This window comes from Muscardinus avellanarius, assembly GCF_963383645.1.
Source record: "Muscardinus avellanarius genome assembly, chromosome: 11".
Lineage (NCBI taxonomy): Eukaryota > Metazoa > Chordata > Mammalia > Rodentia > Gliridae > Muscardinus > Muscardinus avellanarius.
Window position 1 is genome coordinate 3402636 of NC_137797.1, and position 18868 is coordinate 3421503.

Sequence of the window (18868 nt, forward strand, 5' to 3'; positions counted from 1 at the left end):
TGCGTTGCCCCAAGTGTATCTGCCTTAGATATCAAACTCCATTCATGAGATAAGAAAGGACTTTCAATTAATGATTTGGATGGTGGGTGCAAGATTAGTTCATCGATAGCAATGAGCCAGGAGAGAGCCACTCTCAGGGCCTCCCTCCGCCTCACCTGGGGACAAGTTCTTTTTTTTGCGGTACTAGGGATGGAACCCAGGGGCATTCTACTTCTGAGCTACGCCCTATTTTTTATTCTTTATTTTGAAATAGGGTCTCACTGAGTTGCAAAGGGCCTCACTAAGTAGCAGCTGAGGCTGTCCTCAAACTGCGATCCTCTTGTCTCAGTCCCAAATGCTGGATTACAAGTGTGGGCCACCACGCTCGGCTTACGGGCAGGTTCTTTTGCAGGATCGCGGGTAGTACAGCAGAACAGAACCGGGGAAACTCAAAGTGCTGGAGCACAGATGCCACCCTCGCCCCAGACAAGAGAAGTTATTTAAGAAAAGGAAGGAGGGGGAAGAAAACTGTGCCTGGCCTTAGTCTGACGAGACCAGCCAGCTCGGAAGGGCGCAGGACGACACGTTTGTGAATCCAGCCGGAGGCTGCTGCCCAATCACTGGAATAACTGACAGGGAAGGCCCAGACCAAGAGCCGGGTGTCAGGCCAGGCCGGACACTCCCGGCACTCCCGTCACACAGCTGCAGGCGGAGGCCCCCGGGCCACCCGCGAGGCACCACTATGTGCCTGCAGGACACCGAAGACTGTCCTAGGAAGCCATGCCACAGAGCCGCGGTCGCCTCCCAAGCACCTGACTCCGCTGCAAAGCAGCATTGGCACGGTCGGCACAGCCCTGTCCTCAGTGGTGGCCCCACAGATCCGACCCCCGAGGGCATCAAAGCCTTCTTCCCTTATCAGGTGCTCTGTGAGGCTGGAGTGAGAAAATCATGCGTGGACGCTGTCAGAACGGGTCCCCATCACTCTGCAATGAACAACTGACCAAGAGTAGAAATCAACACCAGGACCCCGTCACGTAGGCACAGAGGGTCCTCGGTGTCCCAGCTGTGCCCAGACATGGTCCTTGGCCCGTGTGCCACAGAGGCCCCACCCACGCGTGTTAGGATGCAGCCACACTCCGACACTGAACGTTTTCTCTTTTTGTGTGTGGTACTGAGGATGGAACCCAGGGCCATTCTACATCCCCAGCCCGATTTTTTATTCTTTATCTTGAAACAGGGTCTCATTAAGTTGTGAAGTCCTCACTAAGTAGCTGAGACTGGCCTCGAACCCGGATCCTCCTGTCTCAACCTCCAAGTACTGGGATTATAAGCGTGCATTACCGCGCCCGGCTCGAATGGTTTCTCTTATAAAGGCGTGGAAGGGTTTTATAACTTTGCTTTGAAATCACTTAGCTGCAATGACCTGGCCAGGACTTCTGAGTCCCCCTGCACAGTTCCCCGGGAACCGATGTGCCGCGGCAGATCCTAACCCTTAGGTGGAACTCCAACACCACACTTTCCACGGACACACAGGTGCATGCTATATAGGTGCACAGGATGTTGCCTTTCAAAAGAAGCCACATAAGCCTGTGTTAATTTCCATCCTGAGGACCGTTTTCCCCACATCTCAAGAGCGCTCATGCCTTCCCAACATCATGGTAGCCGCCTCGCCACAGCTCACATCCAAATCGCGCTGAGACCCCAGAAGCACTTGCGGCCTGCCGCACAGAGCTCCAGGCCTCTGAGGGTTAGGGTCCACCAGCCGCCCTTTGTGTGGCACCCACTTCAGTCCAATGTGATGGTGGAGTGGGTGCCTGGAGACCGCTGTCCGTGGGGTGGGGGAGAGGAGGAGACCCCTGGGAGGAGTGACGCAGGACGCACAAGGAAGGGGCTTGTGTCCTGGATTCAGTCGGTGATAGCCACAGGGCCATCATGCCCCAGGAGAGTGGGCTGTTGGACCTAGCACAGGAGCACAGGGATCGAGCCCACTCCAGGAAGCCCCCCACTGCGCAGGAGGGCACAGCTGGGGGAAGGGGAGGAGCCAGCTCCCGGGCCGATGGGTTGGATGAGGCAGCCTTAGTGGCAGGGAAGGAAGGGAGCGGACGGGGACTGTAACACACCCGACAAGCTCTGTTGAGGGGCAGGGGGCAGAGGTCTCAACCTCCATGCCTATCCCCGAGGGGACGCTCAGGCCAGGCACACAGCTGCCCATCTCTCTCCTGTGCACCTTCTCCTACAGGTGCTGAAGGACGTGTTCAGCCACAGGAGGAAGACGTGAGGTCTTCCTTCCCGGGCTGAGCACCGGGGCTGGTGCAGCAGGAGAACTTGCTGTCTCTGAAAACCACGAGTGCACACAGCATGGATAAAGGGGGCTGTGTGTGTTTTAAGGTGTGGGCTTGGGGCAAGGGGACCGGGCAATCCTGGCCCCGCCCCTCTCCTCTCCAGTCCTGGTTCCTCCGCTGAGCTGCTCTCTGAATTTAAGGAGCTGCTGTATATGAGGGGCTTAAGCCCTAGGAGCGCTGTGAAGTGCAGTGGGCATCCTGAAATCAAAAGGTTAACAGTCTTTTAACTTTCACTTCTCCTCCCCCAACATAATATGACATATGGTTCCTAGAAAATATGCTGAAACTATTCAGTGATGAGCTCCAACAACTACAAGACATCTAAGAATCATTATCTAGGAGGTGACATCATATTTATTATGGCATAATTTCAAAACAAAAAGGATGACCTTCGGACCTGGCCACCCAGGTGAAGAGGTGTGTGAGACGCAAGCCCAGCTCCACGCGGGAGGGGCCGGGCACACACGCAGGGCTCCGAACGCCAAGGAAACGTCAGCAGAATGAGCACTGGTTTTACTTAGGTTGATGGTCACATTTCTTTTTCTTTTTTCTTTTTTTTTGGCAGTGCTGGGGATTGAACCAAGGGGGAGTCTACCACTGAACTACCACCTCGATCCTTTTTATTTTGAGGCAGGATCTCATTAAGTTGCCCAAGCTGGCCTTGAACTTGTGATCCTCCTGTCTCTGCCTCCAGTCAACGTGGATGACAGGCGTGTGCCACCAGGCCTGGCTCCATGGTCACACTTCTTTGCCCCACATGGCCTCACTCAGCAGGCCCTTCTGGTGGTTTTGGGGCCCGCCAACACTGGAGCACCGCAGAGCAGAGCCGACATGCCCTCACGCTCAGGCGTCTGGGCAACTGTGGACGGCGCAGCCCCAGCCGCAGGCGCATGGCCCAAGCTCCAGCCGCTCTGACCCGGAGCAAGTGAAACCATCTCCGAGAGGGATGATTTAATAACATATCTAGGTATGTCTGAGCGCAGCCATGGGACGAAAATCGATTTTCCGCAGCCTCGTGCAGACTTCCATTTCTTTCTTTGAAAACTGCCCTATGATCTCAGTTCTTAAAGGGAAAATGATTGCAGCAAACCTGGAATCCAGCGACCCCTCATCTCGCCCTGGAAGGGAGCTATTCCGGAGGGAAGGCAGGCCGGCTTCTCCCCCGTCCCTCCACCTGCACAGGCTGTGCGGGGCCTCCCCGCTGGGAGGTGGTGCCAAGTGGGGAAACGTGAAGAGGGTCTAAGATCTCCCAAAACTTCTGCCCTTAACCTTACCCCAGGAGAAACTCATCTATGAAAATCATGTGTGATGATGAGAGATGGGGCTGAGTGAGAAGACTTGAGGAGCCAGGGAGACGCGAGGCTCACCCTAACTGAAGAGGCACGATCTCAGGAGAACATCTGTAAATAAGTGGAATGCTTTTAAGAATATAAAAAGGAGGATGCGGGGTACAGGATGGGCAGGCTGGGGAGGCCCAGTTCCCTGAGGCCAGCCTCCCTGAGGCTGGGCCCAGGTGGCTCTGGGGCAAAGGTGAAGACAGCCAGGCGTGGTGGCGCACACGTGTAATCCCCGCGCTTGGGGGGCGGAGACAGTAGGATCACACAGGTTCAAAGCCAGCCTCACTGGCTTAAGAAACTGTTTCCAAATAAAACTATAAAAAAAATATGTGTCTGGGAGTGTAGCCCAGAGGTAGAAGGGTTTCCAGGAATCCCAGTACCACCAAAAAAAAAAAGGTGAAGATAGAGGAGTGCCAGCTCTGCCCACCAGGACAGGCAGAACCAGGACGGCCACGCTGCCACTCCACCACGTCCGCAGGAGCCCGAAGCGCTGTCCTCTGTGCACACGACCTGGGCCACTTCCCTCACAACAGGGGACGAGCCAGCCGGCCACATGCAAAGGCCACGCACCACCCGATGGGGACGCGCCCCAAAATAACAGGAGCAGGGCCGTCTTTCCAAAAGAAATCTAGGCAAATCCGAGATGAGGCAGAGCAGTTTTCTGTATGAATGTCTAAGCAAGAATTCCCCATTTGCAAACAGTTTGTTTTCCAGGGATTAAAAAAAGAAAAAATCAGTCAATTTTCCCTGTCTTATCTACTGAGAGACTCTATAGTTTGTGCATACATGCATATATGTGTCCATGTATGTATATGTGCATGTGCATACATGTATGTGCCTGTATACTGTGTGCTGTGTGTGTCCCTGCATGTAAGTATGTGTGCGTGATGTGTGTGCACTTGCATGTGTGGGAATATATATACATGCATGTGCCTGTATACTCGTGCTGTGTATTCCTGTGTGTACGCATGCGTGTGTACATTGTGTGCACTTGTGTGTGTGTGCATGTGCATGTGCCTGTATACTGTGTGCCGTGTGTGTCCCTGCATGTAAGTATGTGTGCGTGTTGTGTGTGCACTTGCATGTGTGGGAGTATATATACATGCATGTGCCTGTATACTCGTGCTGTGTATTCCTGTGTACGCATGCGTGTGTACATTGTGTGCACTTGTGTGTGTGTGCATGTGCATGTGCCTGTATACTGTGTGCCGTGTGTGTCCCTGCATGTAAGCATGTAAGCATGTGTGTGCATCATGTGTGCACTTGCATGTGTGGGTGCATGTGGCTACATGCATGTGTCTATGTCTGTGTCTCTGTGTGTGAAGAACCAGAAGCTCCGAGCACCTGTCCTGCCTGGATCCCGGCGCCTCTGGGGCAGGGGAGGCCGCCTCGGCTGCCCAGTCCAGGCAGGACAAAGCGACTCCGCCTGAGAGCACAGTCTAGAGTCAAGGGCCCTGGGCATGCCCTTCTGGGAAGTGGGCTCCACTCCACAGCGCGAAGCTGCCGGTGGTGCTCCCATCCTCACCCAAGGGCCTGAGCTCACCCGGGGCCAGCACAATGCCGGGCACTCTGTGGGGCGGTGTTGTGAGGCCCTGCTGCTGCCAGGCTGCAGGTGGGGCGCTCACGCACAGCAGGGGCCGAGGAATGGTGGGCAGGGCTGTCATGAAGCCTGTGCTCTGCTTGCCTGGAAGGGCCCTCTTTCTGAGAAGGCACTGGTCTTCCTCTGCCCTGGGCCCAGTGATGGCCCTCACCCTCTGTGCGATTGGCGGGCAGCTCCCATGCCACAGTGCCCTTGGGCCGGGCGAGCTGAAAGGCACGACCTCACCACAGTTCCTCCTGCCAAGTCACTTCTCTATGCCGCAGGAAGTTCCTCTTTTAGTACAGCTCACGTTTTTCTTGCTTTAATTGAACTGCATAAAAATCGGCCTCATTACTCTCCTGGGGCCTAAGATCCTCGAGGGCCAACGGGGCCTTTTTGGCCGACCTCGTTCCTTTCATCTCTCCTCCCGTCTCATCTTGAACCTTTCATCAATTATTCTGATAAGAAAGTTGCTATTAAACTCTGCGGCCTCGGCTCCGGCTCCGCTCCACTCAGAAATGACCCCAGCCGTCAAACCCTGCCGTCATTAGCATAATGAGCGGGACCACTTCATAAGGAGGGCCCGCTTCCCAAGTCTGAAGAGAACACTGCCGCTGGTATTTACACGTGTGGACTAGAAAGGAAGAGCGCTCTGAGCCGCGGTTCCTGCTCACCGGGTGCCAGGGCGACTCAGCCCTGCCGCCTCCAGAGGCCTGGCCCCTCCCCAGCGAGTCCAGCTGACACTGGCCCCCGCCCTCCATGCTGCACCTGACCGTTCCTCTGTCCAGAGGCCCTTCTCACCCCATTCCCCTTCTACTGCCTGGCTGGGAGGGAGGCAGCTGGGGTCCTTCTCTGTCCCCAAGTCTCCACCCGCCTGCCCTTCCGCGTTCGTCCCCAGCTGCTCTTGGACAGCCGGCCTGTCTCAACTCTAATTCCAAATTCACCCAGGCTCCTTGCCAGTACTGAAAAGCACTGCTCCTTAGCAGGAAGCAAAGCCCGCGCCCAGCCCGTGGCCATGGCTCCTGGCCTCCACACCCCTCTGCACGCCTTGGTGGGGCTCAACTCAAGGCCACACCTCTGCAAGCCCCTCCCCACAGAGCCTCCGTCCGGCCGCCCACTCCTCCCAGCTACACTCCCAAGCTGGGTCCAACCCCTTCCAAGATGGACTCCTCGGATGGCCGCTCCAGCCTCCTGCCTTTAATCCAGTGTCCTACACCCCACATGGCTCTGGGCCCTGGGGCAGAAGCTCCGCCTGCAGTCGGTGGCCACGAGGTGTGTGGGTCTGCAGGGCTGGCCGGGGCGGGCGGCGCGGGCCTTGGGCACGTGGCAGGCTCCAGGTGCTCTTCTGTGAGGTTTGCTCAGCTCACTCCTCTCCTCCCAGGAGGCCCTCCCGGCCCTGCACACCACTGCCCCTCACCCACAGCCCACTGGCCTGCCCTCTTCTGCGAGGCTGCGGCCTTGGCGGGCTGGGGCCTGCAGGCGCTGCAGCACTGCCCTCTCCTCCTGGACCAGAGGCCCCTCCTCGCCTCCTGGCTCCCGCAAGAGCGCCTTCTGGCTGGGAGTGTGTCTGCCACCACCCTGGCAGGCACAGGCAGTCCCGACTATCTCCTTTCCATGAGTCTCACAGTGCCACGTTAGAACGTGGTAGCCAGGGTCTGGCCTGGGAGGTCCCATCGAGGAAGGCTCAGGTGGCTACTGCAGTATGCGGCCACAGAGAGCCGCCACACAACCCACACGGTGCAGCTGCCCACAGGACCGCACCGCTGCCCACTCTCCAGATTAGTTTTCAATTGACCCAATTTTGTCTTTAAAATGCTGGGGATGAAAAAGAAGGAGACGACTGATCTTTACTTTGGCATTTCGTGACATTTGCCGCTTCAAATGAACACTGGGTGAAATACAAACCCACAGAAAGCCATTAACCCTCAGGGGCTACTCAGCATCGCCAAATTAGCCCGCCCAGGGCAGGACCCTGGCTCACAGCCCTCCGACCACCCAGCAGGCGGGATGACACGCCTGAATGATCAACTGGGCCCAGGCTGTGTGTCAGGACAGCAGTGGCCCTGCCCACTGAGAGCTGGAACCCCAAGCCAAAGCAGGTGCATAGGTCAGGACTGGAGTGCACAAAACCACCCAGCCCTGCGGCGCTGCACGGGAGGCCCTGGCTCAGGGACTCGCAGCGAGAGCCTGGCATATAGCAGAGGCCCCAAGGGCTTCACAGAGGGGGTACCCCAAATGCAAGTCTACACTCTCCTGGACAGAGGGGAGGAAGTATCACCCTGAAAGCAATGGAAGCTCCCTGGCTTCCTGCCTAGAGGAAGGGCCGGGAGTACAGGGCTCTCCTCGGCCTCCGGGTGGCTGAGACCTCGTGGCCATGAGTAACACTGCTCCTCCAGTGAGAGGAGCCAGAGGTGGACGCGTCCCTCAGCAAGTGCTGTCTCCCGTCTCCCTCTAGGAATAACTCCAAAGCTGCGATCGATCCTGAGAGCCGCCTGCAACTTTTAATTATGGGGACCCAGATGTCCAAAGAGCCACGGGCTCCTGCTAAGGAGTACTGCTTTGGGGTTTCTCAAGAAGTGAATGAGAGTCTGCAGAGAGTGTGGTCTCCACGCACCTGTGCAGCAGCCCGTGGGGCAGAAGCTGGGCAGGGAAGGAGGCCGCCTCCCTGTCTCGATACCCTGAGGTGCTGTGGTCTCCACAAAGCTCGATGCTTTTGTTGTTATGGTTGTCTTCTTTGCAATTAAATCACCTTTCCTGTTTTTTTTTTTTTTTCTTTGCCAAAGAGCATTTGGGCAGCTCCTGAGTGTGGGTCAGGGGCTAGGCAAGGTATCCCAGCAGGCCTGTGAGGACGGGCTGAGCCCCAGGCACCAGGGCAGCCAGCCAGGAGGCGGCTTGAAGGTCTGGTGTGCACACAAGTCCTGCAGGGGTATTTAAGAATGACCGCCAGCCATCTCCTCTGCAGAGGGGATGCAGATGATGCTGAGGATACCTGGCCAGGGCAGTGAGGTGTGGAGCTGGGTCATTCCTGGGCTGGGCCAGTGGATCAAGAGGCCTCATCTCAGGGATGGTACCAGCGCATGTGCACTCCAGAGCCATCCCACTCCCTCCCTCCTGGTGCCACCCCTCTGTCCCCGGCGGATCCCGTCCTGTCCCCACCACTAAGCCCTCCTCTGCAAGCCAGGAATACAGTGTCCACTGCACAGCAGGGCCCATGGCACTGGTTCTCAAGTGAGCTGGGCACATGCCTTGCCTTGGGACTGCACAGCATGCTCTGTGCATATGCGCCCATGCACACACGTGTGTGCTGAAGGGCAGATGCTGAGGGACTCCTGCCCTGGCATCCCAGAGGAAGGGAGAAGGACTACGAGTCCCGCATCTCTGACACCAGCCCAAGTGTGAGCCTCATAAACAGCCTCTACTCCCATGGTATCCCCACATGACAGTGGTCACCCTTTAAGCAGGCAATACCTTGGCGAGGAAACCACTTTCACATAGTAGAAAGGAGGGGGAAAAAGTTCAAATAAGAAAATAAAAATATCTGCAACTTTACTACCCACAACTCAGTGGTAACACGACCACTGTGACTTGCTTTTTTTTCCTTAGAAGTGACTTGGGCAGCACATCAGTCCAGGGGGCGCTCACGCCCTGCGCCCCGCTCAGGCCAGGCCTCAGACAAGGAGGGCAGAATATTCTAACCAGCCGTCCGAGCTGCACCGCTCCTTACAGCAGTGCGCTGCGCAGCCAGACGTAACCAGCTGCAGCTCTCCAGAGCGCAGGGAAAGTGGCGGCGGGCGCACGCGCACTGGTGTCTCTGTCTCCCAAGTCCAGTTGGCTACACTGGACTACAGAGCCCCGGGCCCCTGTAGGAGGCTCCTGGGGCTTAGTGGCCGCTCCTTCCTTCTGTCCTGCACCCCAGGGGGCTGAGGCCTGCCTCCTCCCCAGGGCACACAACACCTCTGCACATTTGCTAACAAGAGCAAGGCTGCCCGGGCTGCCCATGCCGGCCTGCCTCTCGTCCACTTTGTGCCTCCTTGTTGGGGGCCAGAGCGGCCCGGCCTACTGGGAACAAACAGAATAATAGAGGCACCACTGCAGTGCTGCTGAAGTCAGTTCACTAGAGTGCAAACACCCCTAGGGAGGGGTGGTGCCGCACACGCACACACACACGCGCACACACACACGCACAAACATACACACGCACACGCACACACACACACACATACACACGCACACACATGCACACGCACACGCACACACACACACACACGCATACGCACACGCACACCAGGGGCTGCCCAGAGCGGGGTGCAGAGGCTCCAGCCCCACGAGGAGACAACTGCCTTAGAGTGTGGGGTGAGGCGGAGCAGTGACCCCAACTGTCAGTGCAGAGCCCAGCCCCCCACCCCTTCCCAGAGAGGACCATTGGGCACTGGGCCCCTCTGCTGGGTGGGTGCTGGGCAGGAAGACTTCCCGCCTATACCAGGTACTGGTGGACAGTGCCCCGCCATGGGTCAGCGACCACAGGGTGCTGGGGCCACCACTCAGAGCAGCTCTACGGGCCAGGGGCCGGGGACTCAGTCCACGTGGAGTTCCCTGGGTGGTACACAGGGACGCAGATGTGTGTTCACCAAAGGCCTCTGATAGATGGGTTCGAATACGGCTCTCCTGCTGGGTCACCAAGGAACCTGGCTCGGAAAGGGCACGTGACACGTCCTGTCCAGATCTCACGGCCACCCAGCTGCCAGGCAGAGGGGACCCCAGCACCGCCACGACGCGTCACAGTCCAGTGCTGTGGAGAAGGTTCTGGAGCCGGAGGTCACACTAGTCCCTCCAGGGTCACGTCGCGAGGACACACACAGGCGCAGGGAGGGTTCGTGGGGTCTTGTCATACACTCACTAGCTCACGGTGCAGGGGAGTGTACACCCCCTGCCGCAGGCGTCCCCAGCTCCATCCAGGGCAGGACCAGTCCCCAGCGGCTGGGGGTCAGCGGTGACCAGCAACCTGACCTCACCAAGTCCCCACCACCCCCGCGAATGGAGATCTCAGAAACCTCTCCCAGCACAAAATCAAACTCAGGGCTCTGAAAGGATGTGTACTTACTTGGAAATCTCTTTCTTCCAGTATCTCTTTCCTCCATCTCACGAGAAAAGCAGCACAGACGTACAAGTGGAAGCGAGAGAAGCCCTCGGGTTCAGACTGAAAGGGAAAGCACCGGGGAGAGATGTTAACGCGCCGCGCCATCAGCATAACGGCGCAGCTATCGCGCGGCTCGGTTTAGCTAGTCAGGGTTCAGGGAGACCAAAGCGGCCGGCAACCTGCTCACTTTTACTTAATGGCTTAATTTCAAAATCCGCGTCTCATTAAAATAAACACCATTTTCTCTTTACGTACCAGCAGCCTGATAAATAGGATGGAATAGCAGCCCGAGCTTTAGGCAATGTCAAGAATAGTTGTTCATTTTCTTCTCGTGCGTGGATAATAGCCGACGCTAATAAAAGGCGGATTCAGCGAGCGCTCGCTCCACGCCAGACACAGCACCCGCTCCCCGCGATGAGGGGCACAGGAAGGAAGCTGAGAAGTGGGGCGCTGGCCCAGGGCACCCGGCCGAGTGGCAGAGCCGGCGTGGGGAGGAGGCCACACGGAAGTCCTGGTTCTTCCACAGGCTTTAACAGGGAGCCGCTGAGGGGCAGGAAGGAGGCACGCGCCTGCTCCAGTCACCACCCAGCCCATGCCCCTCCTCCCAGCCCTCCTCACCTACTAACTTCTGGAAACCCAGGACCCCTGACGTCCTGGAGACCACGCTCACCTCCCTCTGGGCCGCACACCTCCCGTGAGGACTGTGCTCCATCCTGTGTCCCCAGTGCTCCCACATTAGCGCTGGCCCCCACTGCCCATGGCTGAGACCGGGGGTGCCCTCTAGTCCTGGGCGCCATGTCCACAATCCTGCTATGTCCACGTGACACCTATATAATTCCTGTCACTGGTTTATCAAGTAAATAAATAAAACAGGTGGCACAATTTGGAAAAATACAGTGAGGGAGGGGGAGGAAGCGGCAGGAGTGCTCGTGTGCTGGGTGGGCTGTGATCTCAACACAGTGGTCAGTCGCCTACAGAGACATTGAGGGGAAGCCATGGGCTTCCAAGTTTCCAGTAAAAACCCTGAGGCCGCTGAGGTCAGAGATGCCTGAGAATGTTCCAGAAACACGGAGGAGACCCACAGGGCCGCAAAAGAGCAAGGTGGTGGGGAACACTGCTTGGTGGTGGGGCCGCCGAGCAGAGGAGACAGCTGGGCCTTGGACACCAGGGTAGGGGTGACCGTAGTCCAGGCCGGAAGTGGATGCTGAGGCCTGAAAGCCTGCAGAGCAGCCAAGGAGCGGGGTAAACGCGAGCCGTGCTGCACAAGGGTCCATTAGGATGGGCACTGGGATGCGTGTGGACTCAGTGATGTCGAAGTCACCCAGCAGGCAGGAAGGCAGGCCAGGGCATTAGCAACCAGCCAGATGTTTGCTCACCTGCTGGGAGCCATCTTAACCCACACAACAAGGTCACCATTTCAGACCACACCATAAGTACATAGTACATGCCAAGTGGAAATTGTTTGCAAGCACATAGACTTCCTTGGATGAGATGGGACTGGGAGGTGGACGTAGATGAGTTCCTACTGTCCCTGAAATGTTACCTTCTCCTCTCTAAACTTAGCTTGTGATCGCCACTGCCCTAAACCTAGCTCGTGACTATCTCCCTAAAACTTAACTTGTAATCCAAAATTTAACTCGTGACTTCCTTGCTGTTTGCTTTGTTTAAACCCTCAATAAAAGAAAGGCGCTGCTGCAGAAGGACAGAACTGCCTGGCTCCTCCTCGGCTGGCCCTGATATTAAAAAGTAACTTTGGACCCAAAGTTGTTCGTACGAAGGACTTTAGCAGCACCAACTGTGGCTCCCGAGATCCTCACCCTCACCTAAGAAGGTCCTGCCTACCCACGACTCACTAGACAGCTACAGAATTTGACCAGGTGGCTTCCTGCACCACCTGGATGCTAGACCACCGCCTTCGTATGTTGATGTGGTGGGCTAATGAGTACCTTGGTTCTCCTAGTGCTGCGCCAACCTTGCATTCCCGGAAGGACTTGATTTGGTCTCAGTGCTGTGTTTCTAATCAAGGCTCAGTCCTGTTTGCTAAGACTTCACGCGGGATCCCGGTCTTCATATTTGCACATCTGGCCTCTATCATTTCTTTTTTTTTCTTTCTTTCCTTCCCTCCCTTTCCTCCTCTTCCTCCTCCTCTCTCCTTCCCTTTCCGTTCACACAAAGAATTGGACTCATAGACATTCTAGCTCTGAGGTACATCCCAGCCCTTTTTTATTTTTGAAATAAGGTCTTGCTAAATTGCTGAGGCCGGCCTTGAACCTGTGATCCTCCTGTTCCAGCTTCCCAAGTACTGGGATTGCAGGTGTGCCGCTGCACCTGGCTGCCTTTCTTAAACTCTTGGGCTCAGCTGCAGGCTAGGACTGCCTCTTCCCTCCTTTCCATCGTCCACAGAGCTGGACGGGCTTGGGATGTGTGTCCTTTGAATGCTGGCTGGAAATTCCATGTAAAACAAAAGGCCCTGATGTTTTCTTTGTGTGAAGATTTTTAGTCCTGATTTAATTTCTGTACGGTTATAAAACGATTTGGGGCACTGTAGTTTTTGCAGGAATTTGCCATTTAAGTTTTTTAATTTGTTCATAAAATTCTATTTTCCTTGAAATCTCTGCTGCGTTTGCAGTAATAACCCGATGGCAGTTAACACCACTTTCCGGGGCCGCTCCAATCAGCTTATTTATTTATTTACTTACTTAATAACTTACTGTGTGTTACTGCAGATGGAACCCAGGGGCTCCCTACCTCTGAGTTATAGCCAAAGCCTGCTTTTATTCTTTTTATTTTGAGACAGGGTCTCATTAAGTTGCACAGGACCTCACTAAATTCCTGAGGCTGGCTGTGAGCTTGCAATCCTCTTGCCTCACCCTCTAAGGACTGGGATCGCAAGCGTGCACGGCCATGTCTGGATCGGCTTAATAAACCACATGACAGGCTGGTCAGTTTTATTTTGATTCTGATGATCAGGACTTCCTTAATTTTGCTATTATATTTATCATTTCCTTTCTGCTACTGATTTTGTTTCTCGTTTTATTTCTTTATTGTGGATTACTTTCAAACATATGAAAGTAGAGCAGTTTCTACTTACCTTTTTCAGTTCCTATTCTAACTTAAGATAGATGACTGGCTCTTTATGGTTTGGCTTGTCTTCATTTCTGATATAAGCAATTATTAAGTCCATCAATTTCCTTCCTTCCTCCCTCCCTCCCTTTTTTTTTTTTCCTTTTGTACTGGGTATGGAACCTAGGGTCTCACTCATGAAAGGCAAGCGCTCTTCCACTGAGCCACACTCACAACACCTCAAGCTCTTTAAAAAAAAGAAAGAGCCGGGCGTGGTGGCGCACGCTTGTCATCCCCACGCTTGGGAGGCAGAGACAGGAGGATCGCGCAGGTTCGAAGCCAGCCACGAGACCCTGTTTCCAAATAAAAATGTAAATATAGGTCTGGGAGTGTAGCCCGGAGGTAGAAGGGCTTCCAGGAACCCCAGTACCACCGAAAGGAAGAAAGAAAGAGAGAGAGAGAGAGAGAGAGAGAGAGAGAGAGAGAGAGAGGAAAGACAAGGTTTACCTAAGCTGCCCAGGCTAGCCAGTAACTGGCAAGCCTCCTGCCCCGGCCTCAGGAGTACCTGGGATCCCAGAGGCCACTGTGCTCAGCTCCAGTGTCCTGCTAAAGCCCAGCTTAGCCACATTCTAGTCCTAAAGAATCTGTTATCACTGACTTCTGAGAGTGCTCCGCTTCCTTTTATGGTTTCCTTGACTGGAATGTAGATTACGTATTAGCATGTTTTAAGCATCTGTAGACACGCATGGCTCATTGTTTTGTTTAGCTGTGTGGGGTTATTTCATTTGAATCTTAACTGTGTCATACGAGGATGGGATTTGCATGACTCCAATTCTTTAAGGTGATTCAGATCTGGTTTGGGGGAAGAATGCAACCGATGTCACACGTTCCATGAGGCGGTATTGGGAGGGATGGAGAAGAGGAGCCCTGAGCCAGTGCTTGTGTTCAGTCCCACTCTGCGCCTGACACTGAGCTGTCGGCTGTGACACATACCCGGACTCCCTGTGCCGTGGTTTTCTCATTTGTAAATGTTAAGAAGATTAAATAAATTAAGCAATATAAAGTACTAAGGATAGTGCCTGGAACGCAATAAACAGCATATAAGTACCTGATATTACTAGGTTTATGTTGTTTCAAGAACATGTATTCTAGAGTTCTTGGATATAGTGTTCTATAGCTATCCCTGAAATAAACTTAATCAATAATATTACTCAAATCTCCCATAAGTCCTGGTTTTCTTTCTCATTTGCTTATGAGCTTCCAATGACCAAGAAACATAGTAAAAACAAAAAAACAAAACAAAAAAAACCTCCCAGCCAGGCGTGGTGGCGCATACTTGTAACCCCAGCATTCGGGATTCATGGACAGCCTCGGCTACTTACTGAGGCCCCCTGCAACTCAGTGAGACCCGGTTTCAAAGTAAAGAACAAATAATAGGGCAGGGGGTGTAGCTCGGAGTTCGAATGCCTCTGGGTTCCAACCCCAGACCCAAGGGGGAAAAAAAAAACCCCACTCCTGTTATGAGAGTGGATTTATTTACTTTCTCCTGCTGGTTTTGAAAAATGTTGTTTTATATATTTGTAAGCTATGTTATTAGGGACATACAAATTCAAAATTGTTTTACCTTCCTGGTATACTGAATACTATCAATGTCAAATAATATTTGTCTCGAGCAGAAGTGTGCACTGACAGATGGCGAGCGGGTGCTATAGATTAAAACGACGTACCAGGTTTCGTTGGGTGATGTTTTAGACAGCTTTGCTGTAGTGTAACGACCATATGTCACATGTTCATAGTCTGTAATCTGATAAGTGCGGCCACGTACACACACTGAAACATCATCTCTCGCCTCTGAAGGTGCCCGTTTGTAAGTCCTCCCTCCCGCCCAGTGTCCAGGTGACCCACGACCTCCTTTGTCATCTGTCAGTGTCCATTTCCTACGCTTTCATAGCAATGGAACTGCAGAGCAGAGATGGCGTTTTCTGCCCCCCAGCTCCCTTCAGTGGGCATTATTGTTTTGAGCGTGGCCGGAGACAGCATGTACCACCGGTTCATTCCTTGTAGATGCTGAGTGTGCTCCACTGAATGGATTTACCACAACTGGTCCATCCATTGACCTGTGGATGGGTGTTGAGTTGTTCCCAGCTTTGGGCAGATGCTATCAGCATCGGTGTACAAATCTTTAATGGACATATGCTTTCATTCTACTTAAGCACCTGGGAGCTAATCAGCAAGATCGTAAGGCAGATGTATGTTTCACCTTCTTTTTCTTTTTCTTTTTTGTGGTACTGGGGACCTCTGAGCTACATCCCCAGCCCTATTTTTTTAAAGTTTTTCTTTTGAAACAGTCTTGCTAGGTTGCTGAAAGTCTCACTAAGTTGCTGAGGCTGTCCTCGAACCTGCAATCCTCCTGTTTCAGCCTCCCAAGTACTGGGATTACAAGTGTGCAACACCATACCTGGCTGAGGTATGTTTCACTTTTTTTTTTTTTTTTTGCGGGTCTGTGGGTCCAGAGGCATTTGACCTCCGAGCTACACCCCCTGCCCTATTTTTTATTGTTTATTTTGAAACCGGGTCTCACTGAGTTGCAGAGGGCCTCACTAAGTAGCTGAGGCTGTCCCCGAACCGCGATCCTCCTGTCTCAGCCTGCTGATGTTTCACTTTTGAAGAAACTGCCAGGCAATGTTCCAAAGTGGCTGCACCAAGTAATATTCCCACCAGCAGTGGATGCGCCCAGATGTCATCCCATTGTGGCCCGCATCTGAGACGGCCAGTCTTTATTTTCCCCTTATTTTACAATCTTATTGAACTGTCTCATTATGGTTTTAATTTACAAATTTGCATTTCCCTAATGACTAGGACTTTGAATGTCTTTTCATGTGCTAATCTGACATTCTTTGGTGTTGGGGTTTTTATTCAGTTGTTTCGCGAGTTTTTAAGAGTTATTGCATATATTCTACATATTAAATTTTTTACCAGATGCGTGCTTTGTTAATATTTTCTTACAGTCTATAATGTGTCTTTTCATTCTTTTAACAGCTAACTTTTGAAGAATATATGTTTTAATATTAATGAAATTCAATTGATTAACTTACTCTTTTATGAATCATGCTTTCATATCATAGCTAAGTTTCTCCACTGAGTTAAAAGGCAGGTAGTGAGACGGGCGTGGTGGTGCACACTTGGAATTCCAGCATCCGAAAGACCAAGACAGGAGATCACAGTCCGCAGACAGCCTCAGCTACCTAGTGAGGCCCTTTGCAACTCAGAGAGCCCCTGTTTCAAAATAAAGAATAGAAAATAGGGCTGGGGGAGTAGCTCGGAGGTAGAGTGCCCCTGGGTTCCAGCTCCAGTATCACAAAAGAAAAAAACAAAAAGCAGGAAGTGTTAGTCTTCGTTTGTTCGTTTACAAAGTTTTGGCTCCTCCAAGTCTTTCGTATTTCTATATTAATTTCAGTCCCAGTTTGTCAATTTCTCCCAGAGAGCTGGCTGGGATTTTTATCATTATTATTACTGGAGTTGCTTTGCCACCACCCAGTTTAGGGGAGTGAGCAAATTAGCACTCTGAGCCTTCCACCTTGGGGTCCTGGCGCATCTTGCCACTGGTCCAGGTATTTTCTGAGCTCAACCATATTTAGAGTTTTTAGGGCTCATCTCTTCCTGGATTTTGCCTAAGAAGTTCATAGTTTTTTTTTTTTTTTTTTTTTTTTTTACGACACTGAAAATAATGTTTTGAAACTTTCCCTTTCTGATTTTTGGTGGTAGCTTTGGGTTATGTCAGGCACATACACATTTGTTTTCATTCTTTGCTGAAATCTACATTGCCTGTATCCTTATCTATATTGCCTGTATCCTTATCTCTCTCTCATAACAAGCAAAGTGATGGGTTTGGGAAAGTCCAGTCAGGTCCCTCCCTGACAGCTGAGCCCGACCCTGAGATCCCAACAGGCTCACGCTCGTTTGCACGCTCTAACTCTGATGGTTTCAATTGTTCTACTTTTTCTCTCTTCTTTCTCGCCTAGATGTGGACTGATTCACTTTTCCTCTCTCTAATGCCTCACCTCCAGTTAATCCTGAAGTTACTCAACTATTTCTATAACATGTATATTTAACTTAGTGGCTTAAGTGAATCGTTGCCTTTTTCTCCTCCAAACAACACAAGAAATTAAGATGACTTCGATTACAGGCATACCCAGACATACAGAGGTCTCATCCTCCCTAGCTGCATGTTAATGCTCCCAAGATCTTAGCACTACCCTGAGGGTTTCAATGTTACAGACTCAGATATTCTCAGCTTTTACATATCAGTGCTTGTTTATTCGTGACTTGACCTTTCTCCCCCTCATTGTCTCTTCTTGAATCTAGACCTTTTTTCTGAAATCATTACCCCTTCTAGAAATTCAGTCTCTAGAAGTCCCTGTGATGAGAGGCTCTCCTGCTCGTAGCCTGCTAGTTTGGACCATCATTCTCCTCTCAAGAGGCCTTTGTGCGGCAGGAACAACCCAAGTGGGCTGTCTTGAAGGGTGGCTCTCAGGCATTCTGCTGTCCGCTGCTCAGCGGTGCCCCTGCCTGCTGTTCCTTCCTGGGGATCTGACTCTTCTCTCTGGCTGCTTTTGAACCTTCCGTTGTCTTCGATGGTTCACGGTTTCCTGGAGACCTGGCAGGCTTTCCTGCTCTGGAGAGCAGGGCGCTGCTCCCATCAGCCTTGGCACCTGCGTCCTTCGCCAGCCACCAAACCTCGCCACCCCCCCCATTCCCCACAACTCCATGTGGGCTCCAGGTCTCTCTCTCTGCACTCCTCTCCTTCTACCACGCCTGTCATGCTCTCCCCTCTTACCTCTCGAGGAGAGCACTTTCCTCGAATCCCTCTTAGCTCCTTACACATGCTCACGATGTCCGGTTAATTCATCTGTTCAGTCTGAAGCCTGGTTCTTTTTTTCAGACCTGTCTCACAAACTGTGAGAGTTCCCTTCTCTTTCTTTCACTCACATCTTTCTTTTTATAACTTTGTACATACTGAACTCATTTCCTGGCACATCTGAAAGGCTGTGAAACCGGCCATCTCCGTGGGCCCTGCAGGCGTGTGGTGCTCCCCACTGGCTCTTTCCCCTTGGGGCTCACACTTGCTCCCTCTCTTCCTTTCAGGGGCCTCTATTTCTTGGACTACGATCTGTGTGAATTCTCTAAAGCTTGAATCAAAGATGGCTTTCTTTGAGAGTGGGGTGCATTTGCTTCTGCTGAACCCCAGCTCGCTATTACCCCCAACGACTTTAAGCTACACTTGCAACTTACAACTTTTTAGGCCGAATATATGGAAGGGGTCTCCGAGCTCGGGGGAGTGACGGTCGGTGGCCGGGCGTCCCGGGGGGAGTGCTCCTTCCTCTTTCTTTAGCCTTCCTGGCTGAGGCCTAGGATGGCAAAGAATAGCGCC

At 52.8% G+C, this 18868-nt stretch overlaps 1 protein-coding gene across 7 annotated transcripts in view; it reads right to left on the reverse strand.

Annotated features, from left to right (window-relative positions):
- TBC1D22A (TBC1 domain family member 22A) overlaps window positions 1-18868 on the reverse strand; it is a gene marked incomplete at both ends in the record, with an annotated part of 318925 nt that overhangs the window by 21036 nt on the left and 279021 nt on the right. For 6 of the 7 annotated variants that reach the window (XM_080706394.1, XM_080706392.1, XM_080706393.1 and 3 more), the window contains one exon: window positions 10339-10434. The exons of the other annotated variant lie outside the window; for it this stretch is intronic. In XM_080706394.1, the coding sequence (XP_080562520.1) occupies window positions 10339-10434 (96 nt within the window). The remainder of the gene's footprint in view (window positions 1-10338; window positions 10435-18868) is intronic. 7 annotated transcript variants of the gene reach the window in all.